The sequence below is a fragment of the Peromyscus californicus genome, unplaced genomic scaffold (genome assembly GCF_007827085.1).
Source record: "Peromyscus californicus insignis strain IS unplaced genomic scaffold, ASM782708v3 Scaffold_8__1_contigs__length_139910024, whole genome shotgun sequence".
Lineage (NCBI taxonomy): Eukaryota > Metazoa > Chordata > Mammalia > Rodentia > Cricetidae > Peromyscus > Peromyscus californicus.
In genome coordinates, this window is record NW_026294606.1 from 9,813,129 (window position 1) to 9,835,183 (window position 22,055).

The following is a 22,055-nucleotide window of genomic DNA, read 5'->3' on the forward strand; positions in this document are numbered from 1 at the left end:
AACCAATAAAAGAACAAATTGACATTCTGCGCTAAGAACTCAGGGTCACTTTAAATCTGAGTAACTATAAAGAAATGTAAGAGCTCAAGTCCAGAGACAAAACATTGGGCCAGTTGCCTTCATGAACACCAAGACACAGAGAAAGAGGAACCATCCTGATTTCAGGGGATCATCACACAGATAGGGCGGCGGGATGCTACACGCAGCCCTGGGCCAAGTGAACAAGGCTCTGCTGCACGGACCGGGTACGCAAGCCTTTCCCAGTCTCGGTTCCCTTCTCTCATGCAGGAAGAGGACGGTCGTGTCACGCAGCTCATAAAATCGGCTCCGGAAGAAACTTTCGGTGAATGGACCCGGAGCCAGTCCCGCGCAACCCCCGCGCTCTGGAGCTGGCGAGGCGAGCCACGGGCTGCGGGGGCCTGCGCCGCGGGCGGGGCGACCACCCAGCCTCGCGGGCCCCGCCCTCGGCCGCTGACGTCACCACATTCCCGCCGCGGCTCCTCCCGCCGCCGCTGCAGCCGCAGTGACAGGCGAGCCGGGCGGGTGACGGGAAGTGCGGGCCGCGGGCGCGGGCGGGAGGTGACAGCAGCCACGCGGGGAAGATGGCTGAGGACTTCGGCTTCTTCTCGTCGTCGGAGAGCGGGGCCCCCGAGGCCGCAGAGGAGGACCCGGCGGCCGCCTTTCTGGCCCAGCAGGAGAGCGAGATTGCTGGCATCGAGAATGACCCGGGTTTCGGGGCACCTGCCGGCAACCAGGTGGCTTCTGCGCAGCCGGGACTCGCGAGCGGGGGTGAGTCAGCGCAGCGGCCTGGAACCGGGGGCTGAGGCCAGCATCGGGGCCAGGAGGCCCCGTCTCGGGCAGACCCGGCCTGGGTCCCTGCAGTAGTCAGGAGCCAGGCTATCTGGGCTGACCAGGGGCACCCCGGGGGCTGTGTGTGTCGGTGGGGCCTGGAAAGGCAGGGAGGAGCCGGGAAATGAGTTGGAGTCTGAGCTGAGACTGGATCCGCTGACTCTGGGGACAGGAATTTAGTCGTGACATTTTATCCCCAGGCCAGCTCCTCCACTGTCTGGCTCTGGAATCCTCCCCCTGCTCAGTTCTGAGAGTCATTCTCTGTCCCAGTGTCCTAGCTAAGTGGTACAGGTGTGGGACGAACGCAGTCCTCCTGACCCAGGGCTTAGCCTGCATTCTGCTGGGAGGCAGGGGGCACTCCAGGAACTCGCAGCTCTTCCTTGGGGACCACCTGCTGTCCTGCAACAGTGGAGGAGACATGTTAATTACATTTAATAATTTCACAGACGTTACTGAACCCATTTCCGAACTGGCCACGGGAAGCCTCAAAAGGTACACTATTAAAACAACTAGGAAGTAGCAACCAAGAATTAAACCCCTTGTCCGATTCGGAGTCCTTCGTTCCCTGACCACACAGTCTTCCATGTGTCGGGCTCTAAGTCTGGACAGGGGCACAAAGGGCCATGAGTCCTACCCTTCCTGTTGGTTAACTGTTTAGTGGATTCACAAGGGTGGTCCAGGACCTTTGTGGATGGCTTCAGACATAAGGGTTCAGGACCTGTTTCCTGCAATGTTATGTTTATCATTTATACTTCTTCCTCAAGAAACAATTTCTTATAAATATTTAGTAAAAAACATGGACTTTCCTGGGTACACTCCTAATAGACCTTGTTTCTCATTTTTTTGTTGTAATTTTAGGGAGGTTCAATGGGCTTGTTGCAAGTAAATATTATATGTATATGTTCACAAGGTTCGTTAACAGTCAGATTTCTTCCATTCAACATTTTGCTGTGTTGCCATCCCCAGTTGAGGGGTTATCAGGATGGCTTAGTGGGTAAAGGTGAATCTGCCTGGTGACACCTGAGTTTGGTTCCTGGAACCCACAGATAAGAGATACCTCACGTGCACGTGTGCACCAAAACCACACACACACACACATACAATGAGTAAATGAAGTGTAAATAATAATAATTAAAAAGAAGAAACTGGAGTTTGAGTATCTTGCCTAGGGTCACACAGCCATGAGTGAGGTCTGGGGCTTGATTTCAGGTCTCTTAGCTCCATACTATATTATTCCAAAGACTAACTGTGGAGGTCTGTCTAGGAGATGATTGGATGTGACAAGGAGAAGCAGGGGCCTAACCAAGTCAGCTGTACAGGTCTAAAGTAGCAGCTCTCAATTGCTCAGCATGGGCCCTTGTTTCCCAGGGAACCTGCTCAGGTTCCTCCATGGAACTCACTTGTCCAGTTACCCCTTGAGAACATACTTCCCTTATCAGGAGGTCCTAGGTCGTTAGAAACTCATGAGAAAGGCAGATGGAGTTCAGGCTGAGGATGGCCATACTGGCCTGGGATTTAGCAAGCTGTGGTCTTTCCAGGGACTTACAATCTGGACGGTAGGGCACTGCCTGGCCCTAGATATGAGATGATGTGGAGAGAAACAGTGGGCGATAATCCTTGAGGAAGCTGCCAGGGACACGGCCCTCTGAGAGTCTTCCAGACTCCTACATTTGATGTTGCAGGTGCCCAGCTGCCCTCCTGAGTGGCAGTTTGGGGGAACAAGGAGGTACTTCAGGAGTGGAGCTCAGCGGGTGTTCAGGCACAAACAGAATGGACCTGATGCTCTTCAGCCTAGCCTGTGCTAGGCAACCATCCTCCTCTGAGCTGCAGAGTGGCAGGAGCCTTGGTGGTCTGAGGGAAATGGCCTAGGCCTTCTGGGAGCTGGGAAGAAGCTGGCTCCAACAGCAGCCCCCAAGGCATACCTCTGAGTGACCTCCCCTGAGACAATGGAGTCTCCTGAGGAGCAGCTCCCATGCCGAGTTCACTAATGCTGGCTCTCAGTAGGCCCTGGGGAAAGCCCTGTCTGGTGTAGGCCTGAGCCTGGAGCCCGATGGAGCCTTCCCTCTGAGCAGATCTGCAGTGGGTTTTAGCCATGGACACTTTGTTTCCATTCATCAGCCTTGGGTAGGGCCCAAAAGGTCTACGCTTTCACACCCAGTTCTCTGGGCTCTTAGCCTGACTGACTTATGGGCCAGCTCTGTGTAATCCTGTTGCCCCTGCTGGGCCTCGGAAAGTCACGGGAATGTTCTGGATTTCCAAACGGGCCAGGCATCTGAGGAGGCCCCACAGGGAACAGCTTATCCTTGGGACTTGCATTGCTGTATTTGTTCTGTGGGCTCTGTTGTAGACTCGGGACCATAAATGTGTAAGAGCCAGAGAACATTGTGGATTAGACTCTGGTGCTTCTGTGAGTGGGTGTGTGTGGTCCCAAAGAGGCTGACCATGCTCCATCTTTCTGGAGGCCGAGGTGGGCACCAGGAAACTCATGTGGCCTTGCCAAGAGAGGTAGTGCAACTTCTCCAAAGGCTGTCCCCACAGGCACACAGCATCAGGAAGGGACCCTGGCAAGTAAGGCTAGGTAGAGAAGCTGCCCAGAAGTCCCTCTGAGGAGGCTGCTGCCACTCATCCCCTCTTGGGCTCACCCTCATTTAGAGAGCAGGCCTCCTGTATAGTAGAAACTCTGAATGGGCGAGGGGAGAGCTGTCCTAGAAATCTGGATTAATCACGGCTGGACTCTGTAAATAAGTTCTAATTGATATCAGTGGCAGATGACTGACTTTAGGATGAGTACCCCCCTTCAGTCTTTCCAGGCTCAGGCCGGAAGTACTGTTGTTCTTCACAGCCCTGTCCTCCTGTGGTGACTACATAAGGCCTGCTTCGGCTCACAGCTAGGAGGCATGACAGTTTTCAGAGAGGCCTTACCAATTACAATGAGCCCCAAAGAGCAATTCAGCTCTCAGTTGGCCAACTGTCTCTGTTCACCCACTCTATGCAGGAGCCCTTAGCTAGGGAAAAATATGCATTAAATGAGTTGCACACCATTTAAAAAAGAAAAAAAGAATTCATTTGTTTATTCAGCATCTAGTGACAACTTGTACAAAGGCCCAGGTCCCCACCATGGGCACGGCTCTGAAGAAGACAGCCATGGTGCTTTTCTGGGTGTCTGCCACCAGCAGGACAGACCAACCAAAGCAGGTGTGTAGGTATGAGCTGGTGAGGGCACAGGCTGGGCTGGTATAGGAGTGAGGGGGCAGGCAACTTTGAGGGTCACTGTTGCAGCAGGAGCTACAGGTAATTTGTGACTAACTAGATGTTGGACAGAGAGGTTGGGAGGAGTCACTGTGAAGGCAAAAATGAAGCTCTGGGAGGGGCACAGAGAGGAAAATAGGCCAAGTGTTGCCCAGGGGGAGCTGTGATCCTGCTCTCCCAGGCAGAGCGGTTGCTCAAGGTTCCACCAGGACATGCAGAGACACAGACCCCTCTCTTCCTCATCCCTGGTGGCCTCTCCCTAAGCCTGCAGTACCCATGTCTACTTACCAGGTCCCAGCGCCACAGTTGACTTCAGGTAGGTAAGGAACAGTGCCCTGGCTAGGTAATCTTGAGCAATCACAATAGGCTTTCTGAGCCTCCACTTGAAAATCTGTAAAATGGGTCACTAAGTTTTAACATAGGGCTGTAGTAAACATTAAGTGTGACAGTGGGTGCACAGGGAACAGTCAGGGTCTGGGTCTCCGTTGTTTACATATCCATTATGTTTGTGGGGGAGGGTGTTAGTACACCCATGAGTGTATGCACAGGCTGGCCAGAGGCCACCATGGGGCACCCTGTGCTTGTCAGCTGGACCATGAATGATCCTTTCTCCTTGCTCTTTCCAGCTGGTTCCGAGGACATGGGGACTACAGTCAATGGAGATGTGTTTCAGGTAAGCAGAGGTGAGACAGGCTGCCCCAGGCTCAGTAGCTTTTGTCTCCATCAGAGGTCATTTAGGGCTCACTGCTTGCTGTGTTACTGCGTTCTTGTCCTGTTGGGGAGGGAACCACTGGAGACAGGGACTGATGAGTCGCTCAGGTTGTCCTCAGGGGTATCTAGCTTCAGGAAGGAGTGGTGTGGGATGAAGGAATTAGAGCTCTGCCCAAGCAGGTGCTTCTGGTGGAGGCTGGCCTGACTTGAACTGAGTACTTTAACTGGCTGGGCTCTTCGACTGGGAGATTACATTCGGAGTCTCTCCTAAGTGGATAACTGGGAAAGGATCCCCAGATCCTCTGCAGGGTGATTTCTAACAGAGACAAACTAGAAACAGCCCAAATGTCCCGAATCAGGGGCCTCAGACTGGTAATCAAAGCTCCTGTCACAAATGGCTACCAGAGCTTCCTGTCCCCATAGGCATACATGCCCTGATTAAACCAATGTGCAGAATGAATGATATAACATCATGGCACATCACTTTCATTTCTTTAACTATTTGCACAAAATATTTGGGAAAGGCATTCCAGTTGTAAATGATGGTAGTCCTGAGACTGAGAAGCCCTGGCTTCCTATTTCCACCACAGGGAAATGTGGATGAGGGTAGAGGGTGTTGTAGTTAAAGGTAGTCTGGGGATGGAGCTCAGTGGAGAAGCTCCAAGTTAAATCTCCACAAAAACAGAACAGAACAAAACAAAAACACATAGACTAAGAACCCCAGACGTCTAGGTGGGGCCTAGCCTCCACTGTGTGAACTTTGGTAAGCTCCGATGTTGGGGCCTGCAGCTTCCTGATCTCCTGAGCCCCACCCTGTGGAGGAGTTGGCCTCTTGAGTCCTGGAAGAATAAACAATACTTTCTTATGTAAGTGGGATGGGCTTGTCCTTAGACAGGAAAACTGGCCTAGCCCCATTTCTGGAAAATGACTCAACATCAGGGAGTTAGAAAAGTCTCTCCCTAGGACCCCTCAGCTTCATGTCCAGTTGAGTATAGCAGAGCTAAGGAATAAGTGTTATTCTTGTACTGTTAGGACTTTTGACAGGACATTTCTGGGCTCTAAGAACGCTTATAAGGCTTTTAATGATTCAAACGGTCTTTGTTCTAAAGTAGACATGCTGGAGCAGCTCTTGGAACTGCAAGAGTATCTAGAACATTCTGAGCAGCATACTTTCACTTTTCAATTGACAGCAGGTTGAGATTCACAGATGTCACAGAGTGACATCAGTCATTGCTGGAGTTTTCCTCACTTGGATGATCTGGCTCTCCTGACCCTGAACCCCCAACCCCCACCCCAACATCAGATCTTTGGGGATCTGAAAGAGCACAGTCTCAGCAGTAATTCTTATTCTCTGCTGTTATAAGGCATATTGATTTGTGAATGACATCACATCCACGCTGCCCTAGAATCCCCCTGGGAAAGGGAGGGTCATGGAAGAGACGTTCACTTAGTTTAGTAGCAAAGCTCCTTCCTACCTGCATGGGCGTACACTCTGAACTGTCCTTCACTCTGCTGCTGGACCCAGAAAACTATCTTTAGGACGAGCACAGCCGTATTTGGCATGCAATTGCAGGGTGGAAGCCTTGGCCTGTGCAAACCCAGCACATCCAAGAGCCTTTGTGTCTCAGTCTTTCCTGGTGGACTATGTGGGTGACCAGCTACAAACCTCAGGCCCAACAATCTGAAGGGAAGCCTACCAGCACCTATTCCAGCTCCTCTGGCCCCATGGGGACAGGGACAGGGATGGAGGGCCCCTGTAGAACTCGTCTCCTTTCCAACCTCCAGCATCAACCCTCTTCCCCCCAACCCTCGCATCTCTGCTCCTCTCCTGTGAGCTACTTAGAGGAATCAACAGCTCAGCCCAGCTTAGCCTGAGCTGCTCAAGCCTAAAGGTGGATAGACCTCATCGTCCTGGCCATCCCTGGAGTTCGAGCATGCACTTGGCCAGCAAGAAGTCCCTCAGAGGGGCGGGGTGTGTGGCAGGAGGCTGGGTGGAGACCAGCTGGCCTGTGTGTGGCCTTCTGCTTTCAGCTCCTGGCCATGCCTAGCCTTTTCCTCAATGGAGCTCTGGAGTTCAGAGTACTTCTTACTTCTTCTGACACTAGTATGGCCTCTCTAGCCCTGGGTTGCTACGCCTTCTGAAGTGACCCCATCTCCTACCTAGGAGGCTCAAATGGATATGGATGAGCCTCTGTGCTCATCAGTGTGGCCTCTGATGCTTACTGGCACAGACAGGAAAATAAATCCAAAGCAACCAGGAGAAAAGCCAGTGAAGTATTTCTCAGGACCTGCCTGCCAGCAACCCTGCTGTTCTCACACTGTCACGTAGTGAGGGCCCTAGCCACATGACAGTGTGGCTCAGTAGTCATGCTTTTTTTTTTTAATTTTTTTTATGTGAGTGGGCCATAGGATGATTCCATGGCTGTTGCTTTATATGAGCCTCACTAGTTTCCTTGAGTGGGATACTGTTGCTCTCATTTCACAGTTTTGAAATCGAAGTTGCCCAGGGAAGGGATTTTTCTCAATAGTTATCACCCAGTGCATGGCAGAACAGGCTCTATAAGCCAGGCCTCTCTGATACAATGTCCAGCGCCTTTCCTGGGCCCTCCCCCGGCTTTATAATCAGCCATTTGTTCATTCCCCTCTCGGCTCACATTCTTTGTGGGCCAGGCCCGGGCTGCGCTGGTGGATGTGAAGGCAAAGCCAATAGTGTTTGTCCCCAGAGTTCATTTCTAGTGGAGTCCAGAAACCCGGAGAGAAGTCATGATTGCCCAGGAGCTTGGATTTGAGGGTACTGCTGAGATAGGAGGGTCATAAGTTCAAGGCTAGCATGGGGCACATTTTGAGGCCCTTAAAAACAAAATCTAACAGCTTGAGTGTTTTTGTATCCAAAACCAACTGAGAGCTTTACAGGGATTAACCTACTTAATCCTCCCAATACCCCATTACGCAGTTTCTTTTATTATCCCCATTCTCCTCCAGGTTTAATGGTTGTTCCAGTTACATGGCATCAGTAACTTCAGGAGCTGATGTCTGGGAGCCCAACAGGGAAGTGACGCAGGAAGTGGGTTTTAAGGGTGCTTAGGGAGGCACTGCTGGTCCTGGCTGAGGGAACAGCATATATGAAGGAACGGAAGATATGACATTTGGCTCAGGGCTCATCCAGAGTGCCTATGGAGTCTGCTGTATAGAGGGATGTGTCAGCAAAGCCCCAAGAGGCAACAGATATGGGGCTGATATGATTGCTTAAACGGGAGTCACACCTAACTCCCAGTCGTAGCACATCAGTGGCCTCTTGTTTGGTGTACGAAGTGGTCCCAGCTTGGGCAGACTTCATGTCCTGGCCCTGGAACAGGCCACATCTACCTCCTGTAGAACACTGTGCCCTGGGTATGTAGTAGAACTGCTCCAGGGGCTGCCCAGGCTTCATACCCACACCACAAGACAGCAGTGGAAGCCTACAATTCATAGTCTGGCTTTCCCAGCTGGTGACCTTGGGTTAGTGACTTAACCTTTCTGAGCCTGGTTTCTCATTTGTAAAATGGGAATTCAAGGCCCTGGCCTGCTGTCCCCACAGGGTTGTTGGGAAAAGTACTCTGTAACCATGGCAGCTTCTTCTTTTTCTTTTTTCTTTTTGGTTTTTCGAGACAGGGTTTCTCTGTGTAGTTTTGGCGCCTTTCCTGGAACTCGCTTTGTAGATCAGGCTGGCCTCGAACTCACAGAGATCCGCCTGCCTCTGCCTCCCGAGTGCTGGGATTAAAGGCGTGTGCCGCCACCACCCAACCCATGGCAGCTTCTTGTAAGTTACTGACTTGTTCACTAAGTGAGCTAAGGAGTGGCCTGGAGGCAGCAAAGTGTGTGTGTGTGTGTGTGTGTGTGTGTGTGTGTGTGTGTGCGCGCGCGCGCACGCGTGTGCGTGCACATTCATAGGCAGGGACCATGAAGGAACAAAGTCTCTAATCTTGAGAAGATCACTTCCCCAGCAGCTAGACTGGGGCCTGGGTGTGTGGCTGGGTGGTAGAGCATTTGTCTAGCATGCATAGGGCCTGGACTCAATCCCCAGCACAGGGGTGATGGTGGCAGAGGGGACCAAGGGAACAAAGGGCAGCCTAGGAGCCATCAGATGGAAGCAGCAGTGTTCCTGTCAGCTGTCCTGTGGCAAGCATGTTCACACCCAGTTACTCAATTTGAACCTGGCTTGCCAAGGGTGGTGTGGCACTTTGGAACTAGAGTCCCCTTACCTATAAAACAAGGGCAATAAAACTTTCTAAGGGGAATTATAACGATCAGAGACATCCATTTAGTCACAAGTGCTCTGAAATCCTAACTTTAGGTGAGGTTTCTGGAGAGGATGGAAGTGTAATAACACAGACAGGAGGAGATGTTGCCCAGGGCGCTTCTCCAGTGCCTCCTCACTCTTCTTCCCATGCCTGTTAGCACCTACATAGGCTTAGCATAGGCTAGCACCTACACAGGCTTAACATAGGCTAGCACCTACACAGGCTTAACATAGGCTAGCACCTACACAGGCTTAACATAGGCTAGCACCTACACAGGCTTAGCATAGGCTAGCACCTACACAGGCTTAGCATAGGCTAGCACCTACACAGGCTTAACATAGGCTAGCACCTACACAGGCTTAGCATAGGCTAGCACCTACACAGGCTTAGCATAGGCTAGCACCTACACAGGCTTAACATAGGCTAGCACCTACACAGGCTTAGCATAGGCTAGCACCTACACAGGCTTAGCATAGGCTAGCACCTACACAGGCTTAGCATAGGCTAGCACCTACACAGGCTTAGCATAGGCTAGCACCTACACAGGCTTAGCATAGGCTAGCACCTACACAGGCTTAGCATAGACTAGCACCTACACAGGCTTAGCATAGGCTAGCACATACACAGGCTTAAGAGTTTCCCGAAGGCACTGGCCCTACTTGGTCCTTTAGCTAGATCTTAGCCTACAATGCCTTTTCCCTATCCTTTCATCTTCTCTCCCTCAGACAAGAATGGCCATGCCTTTTTTTGTCTGATCTCTTACCTGTCCTGTACTACAGTACACCCCATCAGCTGTGGTCCTCATCTCTGAGGGACTCCCCATCTCAAGCTGCCAGAAGACAGGTTATCTTGTTCATTCCTGTCCATAAGTACCTACACATATGATTTAATAAGTTATCTCTTCCTTCTCCTTGTTCTTTTGGTTGAACTGGGGATTGAACTTGAACCCAGGGTCTTGTGACTGTTAGGGATGCACTCTACCATTGAGCTGTGTCCCTGGCCTCAATAAATCCTCATCTAGGCCCTCCTGCTCTGGATGCTGTATGAAGGCAGTCAGTCTCTAGTTTTATGGAGCATACTTTTTAAAAAATGATTTATTTATTTTTATGTGTATTGATATTTTGTCTGTATGTATGTCGGTGTGAGGGTGTCAAAAACCCCAGAGCTGTAGTTACAGACAGTTGTAAGCTGCCATGTGGGTGCTGGGAATTGAACCTGAGTCCTCTGGAAAAGTAGTCAGTGCTCTTAACCACTGAACCATCTCTCCAGTCCCGTGAAGCATACTTTTTTAGGTAGCTAGAGGGCTAGGGGAAGGGCAAAAAGTAACCATGTAAACAAGCAAGCCATTTCAGACAGTAACAAGGGCTCTGAGGACAATAAGATACAGTTGTCCCCTGAGATCCAAATGGAATTCATCCAGAACTCTGGAGATAAAAAATCCAATGATTCAAGTTATTGTAATAAAATGGTGAAGTATTGGGGTTGTGGTGTGGCTTAGTAGAACACTTCCAAGGCCCCAGGTCCAATCTCCAGCAGTGTGTGTGAGGAAATGGCCTAGTGTTTGCATCTATCTTACACTCATCCTCCTATGTACTTTAAGTTATCTCTAGATTATGAATAATCCCTAATACAATGTAACTGCTTTGTAAGTAGTTGTTACATGATACTATTTAGGAAGTAATGACAAGAAACAAAACTCTGCATATGTTCAATACAGAGGCCACTGTTGTGGAAATAACTTCACAGTTCAGGATCAGTGACTGACGAGGAGACACAGAAGGAAGGCTAACTGTAGAGAAATTGCTTAGAAAAGTGCTCAAGCCCAGGGTGGTGGCAAATGCCTGTCATCTCAGCTACTTGGAGGCTGAGGCAGGGGGATCAACATTTCAAGGCCAAACTGGATAACTTAGCACGATCTTGTCTCAAAATAAGAAGGAAAGGAGGGCGGGAGGGATGAAGGGAAGGAGGGAGGGCGGGAGGGAGGGAAAATGTAGCAGTATGGCTCACCCTAAGGAACTTGTCCTCAATCCTGATGACCTGAGTTTGATCCCTGGGACCTACGTGGTGGAAGGAGAGAATTAATTCCTGCAAGTTATCCTCTGACTTCCATATTTACACCATGGTGTGTGCATACACACATAAATAAATAAATGTAATTTAAAAAGGAAAGTGGGAGGGGCAGGCCTGGGATGTAGCTCAGTGGACTTGAGTTTATTTTATTACTAAGAAACAAAGCAAACAGTGGCCGCCATGGTGAGTGGGAGACCTCTCTCCCAGCATTGGGCTGAATTAGACAGAGAAGATCAGTGAAGATGGAGCCCTAGATCTAAGGGGAAGAGAGCTCCAGACTAGGACACTTGGGGTGGGGAGGTACCAGATGGATTGTTCAAGGACAGTGTGTCAAGAGTGCACTGACCAAAACAGAGATCAGGGAGCAGGAGAGAGCAGACACTTTGGATTTTTATTCAAATTACAGTGGAAAGCCTTTGGGTGTTGTTGTTGGTGGTGGTGGTGGTGGTGGTGGGGTGTGTATGTGTGTGTGTGTGTGTGTGTGTGTGTGTGTGTGTGTGTGTGTGTGTGTGTGTGTGTGTGTGTGTGTTTTTTGGTTTTTTGAGACAGGCTTTCTCTGTGCAGCCCTGGTTGTCTTGGAACTCACTCTGTAGACCAGGCTGGCCTCAAACTCAGAGATCCTTCTGAGTGCTGGGATTAAAGGCATGCGCCACTATGCCAGGCTTTTGGGACATTTTAAAACTGGACAGGACATTATTTTAGTTAGGCTTTGCATGGGTCATTTTGCATATGGGGATTGAATCCAAGACAAAGTCACCAGGGGCTGAAAGGGAAGAAAGGGAGGTAATCTGCCTGGGGACACATTTTAGAGAGTGCCAACAGAGTTTCCTGTTAGACTGAACATGGGACAGATAAGGGAAAAAAAATCAAGGACACACACAAGGTTCTGGCTTCAACAACATGGTCTGATGAGGTGTGGTTCTGTGTAGGAAAGAGGCATCAGCCAGTCCTAGGTGCAAGGGCTGGGCATGTTTGGACCTGGGCACTTGGCCCAGGGCTGGCCCTGCCCTCACTGCTTCCACACCTGCCATGGAACGCTGCTGCTTCACAGAACTGCTTACCAAGTTCCTTCTCACAGCCACACACTGCTAGCTCTGAGGTCTTGGGGCATTCAGCCACAGCTCATTGAGCACCTACTGTGTGCTCAGGAGAGTAGTGGGACAGAGGGCTGCCAGACGCTGTCCTGTGGGGGAAAGACAGTAAGCAGCAGCGATAGTGAGAGCTGGGTAAATGCTTGAAGGAGGACAGGGAACTGCGATCTGGGGGAGAGAGGGAGCTGTAATGTAAGTAGGTCCTGCCCTGCACAGTGGGAGCTGTGGGTGGAGAGGAGAGGTAGAGAAGGCCGTGACGGGGCACTGGGGTGGAGGGCCTGGAACGGAGGGCCTGGAACATGCTGGGAGGAGGGGATCCCAAGGTGGAAATGCCTATGGTGGAGGAAGGAGGCAGGTGCACAGCAGGAGCCCTGTGGGATCAGTGCCCACAGGAAAAGTGGAGGGCAGAGCACCAGCCAGGCATGGTGGCAGGATCTACATTCCCCTCCTTCAGGAAGAAAGGGTCTCTCAGACTAGAGGTGCCCCACCCATACTGACCCAAAGGGCACAACCCCCAACACTTCTGTCCCAAGCTGTAGCAACTGTCACCAGATCTGAACTCCACTACATCTACCCAGCTCTCTTGGCCTTGGTGTTCTCTTCTGTACAATGGGAATGAAAAATGACAGTGATGGGCTGGTGAAATGGCAATGCAGCAAAGGCACTTGTTGCCAAGCCTGAGGACCCAGGTTCAATCCCAGAACTCACACTGTGGAAGAAGAGGACCAACTCCCTCAAGCTGCGTGCTGACCCCCACACTCAGGTTCTCTGTGGCACATACAAATAAATAAATAGAACGCGCCGGGCGGCAGTGGTGCATGCCTTTAATCCCAGCACTTGGGAGGCAGAGCCAGGCGAATCTCTGTGAGTTCAAGGCCAGCCTGGTCTACAGAGCGAGATCCAGGACAGGCACCAAAACTACACAGAGAAACTCTGTCTCGGAAAAAAAAAAAAGATTCTAATACGACCCACTGAGCCATCATTCTGTGGTAGAGTGCTTGCTTAGTCTGCACAAAGCTTTGAGTTTCATCCATAACACTGAATAAACCTGGTAGATTGGCACACACCTGAATCCTGCACTCTTGAGGTAGAGGCAGGATAATCAGAAGTTCAAGGTTATCTTCAGTTAGAACAAGTTCTAGGCCATCCTGGGCTACATGAGGCCCTGTCTCTACACAAAGGAAAAAAATAGTTTGCAAATACTGTTGCATCAAATCCCAGCATCAGAGGCCATCTGATGTTGAGAGGCCATCTTACTATGAGTCCCATTTTCTGTGAGGATTGATATGTTGAGGAATTCACCCAGCCAAACACACATCTTCCAGCTTCCAGCAATGGGACTGTATGGCTTTAGAGCCCAAGTTTACCACAGCAAGGTTTTATTATTTATGTGTATGAGTATTGTGCCTGTGTCTTGTTATTTTTCTATTGCTGTAATAAGATACCATGGCCAAGGCAACTTAGAGAAGAAAGTATTTGGGGTTTACAGCTTCAGAGGGTCAGAGTCCATGACCATCACGGTAATGAGTGTGGCAGCAGGCAGGCAGGCATGGTGCTGGAGCAGTAGCAGAGAGCTTACATCTTGGGCCACTAGCATGAGACAGAGCTAACTAGCAATGAGGTGGGCTCTGAAATCTCCAAGTCAGCCCCCAGTGACACAACTCCTCCAATAAGGCCACACCTTCTAACGCTTCCTAAACAGTTCTACCCACTGGGGACCAAGCATTTAAATATATTATAATAAAGGGGTTGTTCTCATTCAAACTATCACAGCCTGCATGCAAGTCGTGCCCAGAGCCTACAGGGGCCAAAAGAGGGTGTCAGGTCCTCTGGAGCTGGAGTGACAAAAGGTTGTGAGCTGCCATGTGGGTGCTGGGAACCAAACCTGGGTCCCCTGAAAAAGCAGTCATGCTCTTAACTGTAATGAGTCTTTTTCTGTCCCACCAACCAGCTCCCAAATAATGACACAGAGACTTCTTATTAATTATGCAACTTGGCCTACAGCTTAGGCTTGTTCCTAACTAGCTCTTATAACTTAAATTAACCCATTTCTATTAACCTATGTTCTATCACGTGGTGTTTCCTCTCTTCCATCTTGCACCTCCTGTCTCTTCTCCATGTCTCCTGGCTTCTGCACGCCTCACTTCCTCCTACTCTTACTTTCTCTTCCTGGAAATCCTGCCGAGATATTGGCCATCCAGCTTTTTATCACACCAATCACAACAAGTACATCTTCGTACAGTGTACCAATATCCCACAACACTTAACTGCAGTCGTTCCCTCCCCACTGCCATGGCAAAGCTTTAGTCATGCTTCTTCTGCCTGTCTCTGGGCTGCATGTTCACTCAGCAATGTCTGTTGTCTCCTGTGTGCCAGGCACCATGGTGGGCTCTGTATACAACGTAACAGACAAGGTCCCTGCTGTCACAAAGGTGACACTCTGATGAACAAATGAGCACATCAGTAATGAGGTCATGTTAGACTGTGTAAAATGTAGCACAATGTAGCAGATTTTAATGATGGTAGTAGCACAAGGGGCTCATTGTGTGCAAGACAGATGACATCTACAGCTTTTTTAAAAAAAGTCTATTTTATGTGTATGAGTGTTTTGCTTGTATGTATGTATGTGCACCACCAGCATGCAATGTGATCCATTGGAACTGGAGTTACAGACAGTTCTAAGCCCCCATATCGGTGCTGGGAACTGAACTTGGGTCCTCTGAAAGAGCAGCAAGTGCTCTTAACCATGGAGCCATCTCTTCAGCCCCAAATTTAGTTTTATAACTCATTTCATTCTGAATCAATTCTATTGGAGTGGGTATTATAATGTATCCTGTTTTATGATCAACAAAAGGGAGTATAAATGAATTGTCTGGGCTTGAGACAATGATCAGGCACTGAGAGGTTGAGTGACCTGCCTGAGGCCTCATGGGAACAGTGGTGCTGGCCGAGGGAACACAGAGTGTAAAGGTACAGTCACTGGTGGCGGCAGGGTGGGGTGGGTGGGTGGCCTGTTTGCGGGCTATCTTGGTGCAGACGTGACGGGCTGGGAACACTGTGCTTACGTTATAGGAGGCTAATGGGCCTGCCAATGGCTACGCTGCGGTTGCCCAGGCGGACAGGCTGACTCAGGAACCCGAGAGCATCCGAAAGTGGAGAGAGGAACAGAAGAAACGGCTGCAGGAGCTGGGTGAGGGCACAGCTGGGAAGAGCTGATCCCAGCAGGGGTGGCTTCTGGGACATGGGGAGTGGTATGCCTTGGGGTCTGTGCAGGCAGGCCCACCTGGCTGAGGGTGGGCCAGGGGTGGAGCATCTGGGGTGGCTGCTCTCCACAGAAAAGTTGTACTCATTCTCCTGCCGGGCTCATAGACGCTGCCTCCAAGGTGACTGAACAGGAGTGGCGAGAGAAAGCCAAAAAGGACCTAGAGGAGTGGAACCAGCGCCAAAGTGAACAAGTTGAGAAGAACAAGATCAACAACAGGTGAGCGAATGAGGGGACTTGAGGGGCGCTAAGGAGACTATGGGAAGCCATGGAAACATGAGTCATGAGAAGATAAGGAGAGCTGTGAGAACATGAGGGGAACCGTGAGAAGATGAGGGGAACCGTGAGAAGATGAGGGGAGCCGTGAGAAGATGAGGGGAGCCGTGAGAAGATGAGGGGAGCCGTGAGAAGATGAGGGGAGCCGTGAGAACCTGAAGGGAGCCACGGAGGCATTGAGGGGAGTGGTGTTGGGGACTGTTTTGAGATGGGTGATGTAGTAAGGACATGGAGAAAAGAGCTGCTAGAAGCCTAGGGTTCCTCATAGCACACCCACTCCTAAGCCCTTACCCCTCTCCATGACCGAGAGGAAGCAGAATGGGTGCCAAGGACTGGAGTGTAACTAGACTCTCCAGGACCCTGAGCCTTCTGTAAGTAACTTAGAGAAGGCCCAGGCCTGGCAGGGAGTGGAAAGCCAGCCTGAGAATTAGATTTCATTTCTTGGAGAAATGACAGAGACAGTACTTCAAACCAGTGTGACTAAGGAATGAAAGGACATTAGTGGCCTGTATAAATGAAAAGCCCAGGGCAGTGGCTTGGAGCATAAACAAGTCAGTCAGCACTCATCTCCCTGCCACTCAGCTCTGCTTCCCTCCGTTCTGGCTGTACTACTGGACACACCCCTGTACGGGAACAGCAGCTTCAGGGTGCTGCTCTGCTGTGTTGGGACCCAGCAAGGGTGGAAGTTGCATCTAACCACAGGGACCGCAGGGGTAGCAGCTGATCCTGCGGAGCACAAGCCTGGCAGGGGCACGGGTGCAAACCAGAGAACACATTTGTGGAAAAGGATGTTCTCCTGCTTTGGATGCTGTGCCCTTCAAGATACAAGATCTTCCCGGGAGGGAAAGGCAGTCAAAACGCTGCATGCCAAGCTGGACACTGGCTGTCACATGAGGACCCTCTGTGTCCTTGAGGAGTTCAGAGGAGAGAATCACACATGTACCGCCAAACTTGGATCCACCGGGGCCTCGTGCATGAAGACCATAGAAGCAAGGAAGTTATTAGCATGCTAGAGGAGAATCAGTGTCTAGACCAGTGTTCTCAACCTGTGGATCACAAACCTCCCCCTACCCCCAGGATATCAGATATCCTGCATATCAGATATTTACATTACGATTCATAACAGTAGCAAAATTAGTTATGAAGTAGCAATGGAATAATTTATGGTTGGGGTTCACCATACGAGGAACTGTATTAAAGGGTTCCAGCATTAGGAAGGTTGAGAACCACTGCCTAGAGACTTGTCTTCGAAGGATGACTATGGTTCATTAGGAAAGAAGGATTGATATACGGGAGAACAATCGAGACCTGGGAGCATGTAGTGTGTTGGTCTACAGGGAGTCCAAATGTAGAAGGAATGGGTTTAGGAAGTCGGTGGCATATGGGAGTGACATTGGAAGGGCCCTGGGAAGAGACCTCGTTGAGCAGTAGGGAGCCATCAAAGGTACAGGCCTCCCCACTCTCTTATGGGTAATTGTTAGCTCTTAAATTGTACTTCCTAACATGTCTCCTACGGAGGTACTAACACACTGTTTCTCTTTCTTTAACCCTGTGCCTGCCTGTCTTGCTGTCTGTCTTCCCCCACCTAACTCCTCCTCCTCCTAACTTTCTCCTCAAGGGTCGCTGACAAAGCGTTCTACCAGCAGCCAGACGCGCATATCATTGGCTATGTGTACGTGTCTCCTCTGCTCTCTGCAGGGGCAGCTGTGGAGGGCAGCCCAACGGTCTTGCAGTCTCTTGTCTGTGTGGTATCAATGAATGTGGCTGGGCAGAGCAATGGTCAGAGCAGGAGGCAAACTCCAGGACTGCTGCAGTCCTTGCCTTCCATCCTTCCGTCTGTCCCTCCAGCAAACTGGAGGCAGCTTTGCCCATTGGAGTTCCCAAGTAGGGGCGGAGGAGGGGATGCATTACCCAGCCTCACACGGGAGGGGCAGAGGACACCCCAGCCTAGCTCCTCTCTGAGATGCTTCTTGGGGATGGGTAGGTGAGAGGGGACTTTTATTGGTCAAATACCAGTCATAGAGTGCTGAAGGCATAAACAGTAAGAGATGTCTTCATGTGTCGACCCCTCGCCCCGACCCCTGGGCACACTGACTTGACCATGAACCCTTGCCCACTCCACAGCAGCTCCTCTCCTATGCATCTGGGTTTGAACTGGCTGGAACTGTGCTGCTCTGGATTCGGAATGGCAAGCAGGTTTCCGCTTATGCCAGCCCCAGGTGATAGGTGGTGTGTTCTGGACGGCAGTATTGGGGAAGCTACAGTGAAGAGTGATTTCTGAGGACTGTTTACTCATTTCATACATTCCCTTACTGTTCCCGCTGGAGCTGGGCCTTGCTGAACCACATGCCACTTCAGCCTCTACTGCCAACTGCACTGGCCCTCTGTACACAGCACAGGGCACAGCAGGTAGCAGCCTTCCTTTCCTTCCGCCCAGCCCCTCCTTCTCCCATCTGGCCCTTACCTGCTGGTACTAATGCTGTGCCGGTCAAACAGAGAAGAGACACATGGCCCTCCCCTGCAAGTTGCTCATGGGTTGGAATACATTACATTATGAGCTCTGGAAGCCAGCCTCTTCACTGGGGACCCAGTGCATGATTCAGACTCATGACCCCCAGCTGCACCTTAAGACTTAAAAATGAGTTGCTGGGTAGTGAGGGTGAGAAGGACACTCTAGGTGGAGAAGTGGCTGGGGCAGAAGTCGAGAGAGGACTGAGGCTGGGTTTGTAGGATGGATGGAACCTGAAGTGGGGGGCCCAGCTTCCCTCTCCTTTGTGCTAGGCTCAGAAACTTAGATTTGACCCTCAAGGCAGTGGGGAGCCACGGAGGCTTCTAACGGGAAAGGGACACCTGGCAGGTGTGGGTGCTGTAGAACACTACTGGGTTCAGTGCTCCTATTGGACCCACGGAACTGGTCCAGAGGACCCAAGAAGGCTCCGAAGGAGACAGAATTGGAATCGAGACTTCTCAGCCTTCCACCTGCCCACGTATTTCCAAGGGGGCTTGAGCACAGCAGATTCTGGTTCCGCAGGACTGAGGTTCCGCTCAGCCTGTTCCTAACAAGCTCCAGGGTGATGCCCATGCTGCGAGGCATAGCCCACGGATTAGCAGTAAAGACAGATGGGAGCCTCTTGACCCTGACAGGCAGCTCTAAGGATAAAGCCTGCATCCACACTCACTGTCCAGCCTCACACAGCACAGACTTGTCACCACACTGGCTGCTCAGGTCAGAGAACAGATCAGAAGAGTGGGAACCATGCCTCTCCTTACAGGCTAGCTGAGCATACTGTAGAAAGGCAAGGTCATGGTAGATGGTCACATCATGGAGCCTGGGCCAGTTCATCCAGTAGCACAGCACAGTGAGAGCACAGCACAGTGAGAGCACAGCACAGTGAGAGCACCTGGAGAGCTCTCTACTATTATCCAGATCCGCCTCCCAACTTTGTATCCTTTTTTCCCCCCTCCCAAATAACTGAGTCCAACCTGTGCTACTCATAAACTCCTCAGTGTGGACTTATTGGGAGCCACGCCCTTAAACAAAACTGACTTTCCCTCCCCCAGAAGGCTGTCTATATAGCTCGTGAACCTCTCCCACTCCATGCTAGAATGTTGACTGGTTTGATCTTGTACAGGTAACCACAGCTACTGTGAGTTCATGACTGCAAGGGTCCTGTCATGTCCAGAAGATACTGTCTCTCTCCATTCCTCCTGACCTCTGGCTCTATAAGATCTTTCTGCCCTATTTCCACTATGGTCACTGAACCCTGGAGTGTGTTATAGATGTCCCATTTATGGCTGAGCACTCTATAAATCAGTGAGTTTCAAAACTGTCAACCAGAAATTCTTAAGTGTAGTAGAGCTCTTGCCTGTCATACAGACAGACAGAGATTCAACACCTAGTATCATCAAAATAAGCAGACTCCTGAAGCAGAGACCACCCCAGCTTTCATCCTAACATGATTCCAACTAAAGCAAAGCTTCCAATAGCACCTTCCCCAGGCTGTGGCTCCATCCAGACAGGACTGTTCTGAGCTCAGAAGGTTTCTGTAGTCAGACATGCTTGTAGAGAATCCTACATCCATTACATAGTTGACTAGGTGATTAGGCAGGTCCTCTTGGTCAAGGTCTTGGAAGTACTGAAAATAGCTGAGGTGGAGAGGTAGAGACGCAGCTCAGTGGTAGACTTACCCAGAATGTCTGAGGCCCAGGTTCAATCCCTACTGCTGAAAACTAAGAGGGAAAGAAGAAGGAAAAAAGCTGCTGGCTTTTTTGTACCAGGAACCCCACTGTGGGGACTCATGATGGAAAGATACTGAGCTAGCCATGTGTGATGGCATACACCTGTAATCTCAGCAAGATAAGGAGTTCAAGGTCAGCCTTGGCTATGCACCTAGCCTGGCCTATGTGAAACCCCATTTGAACAAACACAGACAAACAAAACAAAAGGGAAGGTAGGAGGGAGAGACTGAACAGAGTGCCCAGGCTAGGAAGGCCTTGCTGAGGAGGTAAAGCCCACTCTGGGAATGAAATGACAAGAACAAGCTAGCCAGGTGCAGTGGTGCACAGCTGTAATCTCAGCCCCAGGGGAGGCTCAGGCAAGAGGATCTCTTGAGCTCAAGAGTTCAAGAGCAGCTTGGGCTACACAGTGGACCACAGGCTCAAACAAACAGCAATAGGCCACGAGGCGGTGAGAAACCCTCTGAGGAGGGGGGGACACTTCAAAAGCCCTGAGTCTAGATGACTTAGGCTTCCACACTTAGGCCTAGGTTTCTTATGTCAAGACTGTTCCTGGTGGCTGGAGTAAAAAGGACACAGGGCTGGGGAGACTTCTGCTCATGTCCTAGAGTAGGCTACACACCAGACTGATGGGGGCAGAACATTAGTAACCCAAGAGAAGACAACCATGAAAACCTCTGTCCTCTCTCCACCTTCAGGGCGTCTGAAGAGGCGTTTGTGAAGGAATCCAAGGAGGAAACCCCAGGCACAGAGTGGGAGAAGGTGGCCCAGCTGTGTGACTTCAACCCCAAGAGCAGCAAGCAGTGCAAAGATGTGTCCCGCCTGCGCTCGGTGCTCATGTCCCTAAAGCAGACACCGCTGTCCCGCTAGGTGCCTGCCATAAGGATGGCCACAAAGCATGGGCCTTGCTGGGGCAGAGGAGCAGCTGCTTCAGCCAGGGTGGAACTTCCTCTGGCAGCTGCCACACACAGCCTGTTCGGTTCCTCTGCATCTCTGGGAGCTGGGAAGTGGGACCCTTACCCCTTTCAACCCCAACTCCCTCCTGGCCCCATGTTCCAGCCCCTCATGACTCCTCTCAGTCCACTCAATTGTGACTGTCCCTCCTGATGTATTTTTTCTTGGCTTAAAGGGTATGTTAACTCTTTTTACACTTATTTATTATTATCCTCATTTCTCTGGAAGCTGCAACCGGTGTCAGGGCTCAGTTTGTGCTTAGAACTTTCCCAGCTTCGTGCCCTTAAGAGGTAATAATGTGTTCTTGGAAACTCAGGAGCTCCCAGCTGAAAGTAGGAACCCCAAACTATGTCTGCTGTCTCCTCCAACAAGAGGAAAGACAAGCTCTCACAGAACACCTTTGCAGCCTTGCTCTTTGTGATTCTTTAACAAGCCTGAAGGTAGGGTTTCTTCTAAGAAAACAGGCTCCCAGAACAGAATCAGCTTGCAGTGTAGAAAGCAGCTGAGGCCAGTGGCCTCTATGGTGGTGTCTAAGACTGAGTACATCACCTGCCAGACCTTCTTTCTTGGGAGTGACCAGGGCCCTCTAAGATGTGGCAGGGCCTGCTGCATTGCAGATGTACCTCCCCTCCTCAGCCCTTCCTTCCTATGGACTTGGGATAAAAACAATGACCACACCTCCTTCCCCTTCAGCAGAGGCTGTAAAACAACATTTAAGCCACTATGATCTACATGTGTTTAAAAAGATTTGAGTAACTGCCAACAGTGTAAGTTCCCTAAGTCTGCCATAACAAAGTACCAAAAACCCAGGTGTCTTAGAGCATCAGAAATTTATTGTCTCACAGTTCTGGAGGCTAAATTCCCAAATCAGGGGACCACCAAGCCACTCCTGTGGCTGCTGAGCTAAGACCCGTGCCTCTTTTCTTTTTTTTTTTTTTTTTTTTTTTTTTTTTTTTTTTTGGTTTTTCGAGACAGGGTTTCTCTTTGTAGCTTTGCGCCTTTCCTGGAACTCCCTTGGTAGCCCAGGCTGGCCTCGAACTCACAGAGATCCGCCTGGCTCTGCCTCCCGAGTGCTGG

The 22,055-nt window shown here is 50.6% G+C and overlaps 1 protein-coding gene across 2 annotated transcripts; it reads left to right on the forward strand.

Moving 5' to 3' along the window:
* Positions 1 to 499: 499 nt before the first annotated feature.
* Positions 500 to 21,178, forward strand: Cltb (clathrin light chain B). Of its 2 annotated transcripts, XM_052729819.1 has the most exons (6): positions 503 to 789; positions 4,725 to 4,771; positions 15,323 to 15,440; positions 15,620 to 15,731; positions 17,407 to 17,460; positions 20,723 to 21,178. In XM_052729819.1, the coding sequence occupies exons 1-6, from the start codon at positions 603 to 605 to the stop codon at positions 20,892 to 20,894; spliced, it is 690 nt and encodes a 229-aa protein (XP_052585779.1). In that variant the 5' UTR covers positions 503 to 602; the 3' UTR covers positions 20,895 to 21,178. The 2 variants fall into 2 exon arrangements, with proteins under 2 accessions (XP_052585780.1, XP_052585779.1); XM_052729820.1 differs by lacking the exon at positions 17,407 to 17,460 and having other exon boundaries at positions 500 to 789.
* Positions 21,179 to 22,055: the final 877 nt, after the last annotated feature.

Bases quoted from the DNA above. Each gene is read 5' to 3' on its own strand.
- Cltb (XM_052729819.1), top strand. From the start codon at position 603: ATGGCTGAGGACTTCGGCTTCTTCTCGTCGTCGGAGAGCGGGGCCCCC. The intron at 4,772-15,322 runs GTAAGCAGAGGT...CTTACGTTATAG, and splicing joins TCAATGGAGATGTGTTTCAG to GAGGCTAATGGGCCTGCCAA. The intron at 15,441-15,619 runs GTGAGGGCACAG...CCGGGCTCATAG, and splicing joins GAAACGGCTGCAGGAGCTGG to ACGCTGCCTCCAAGGTGACT.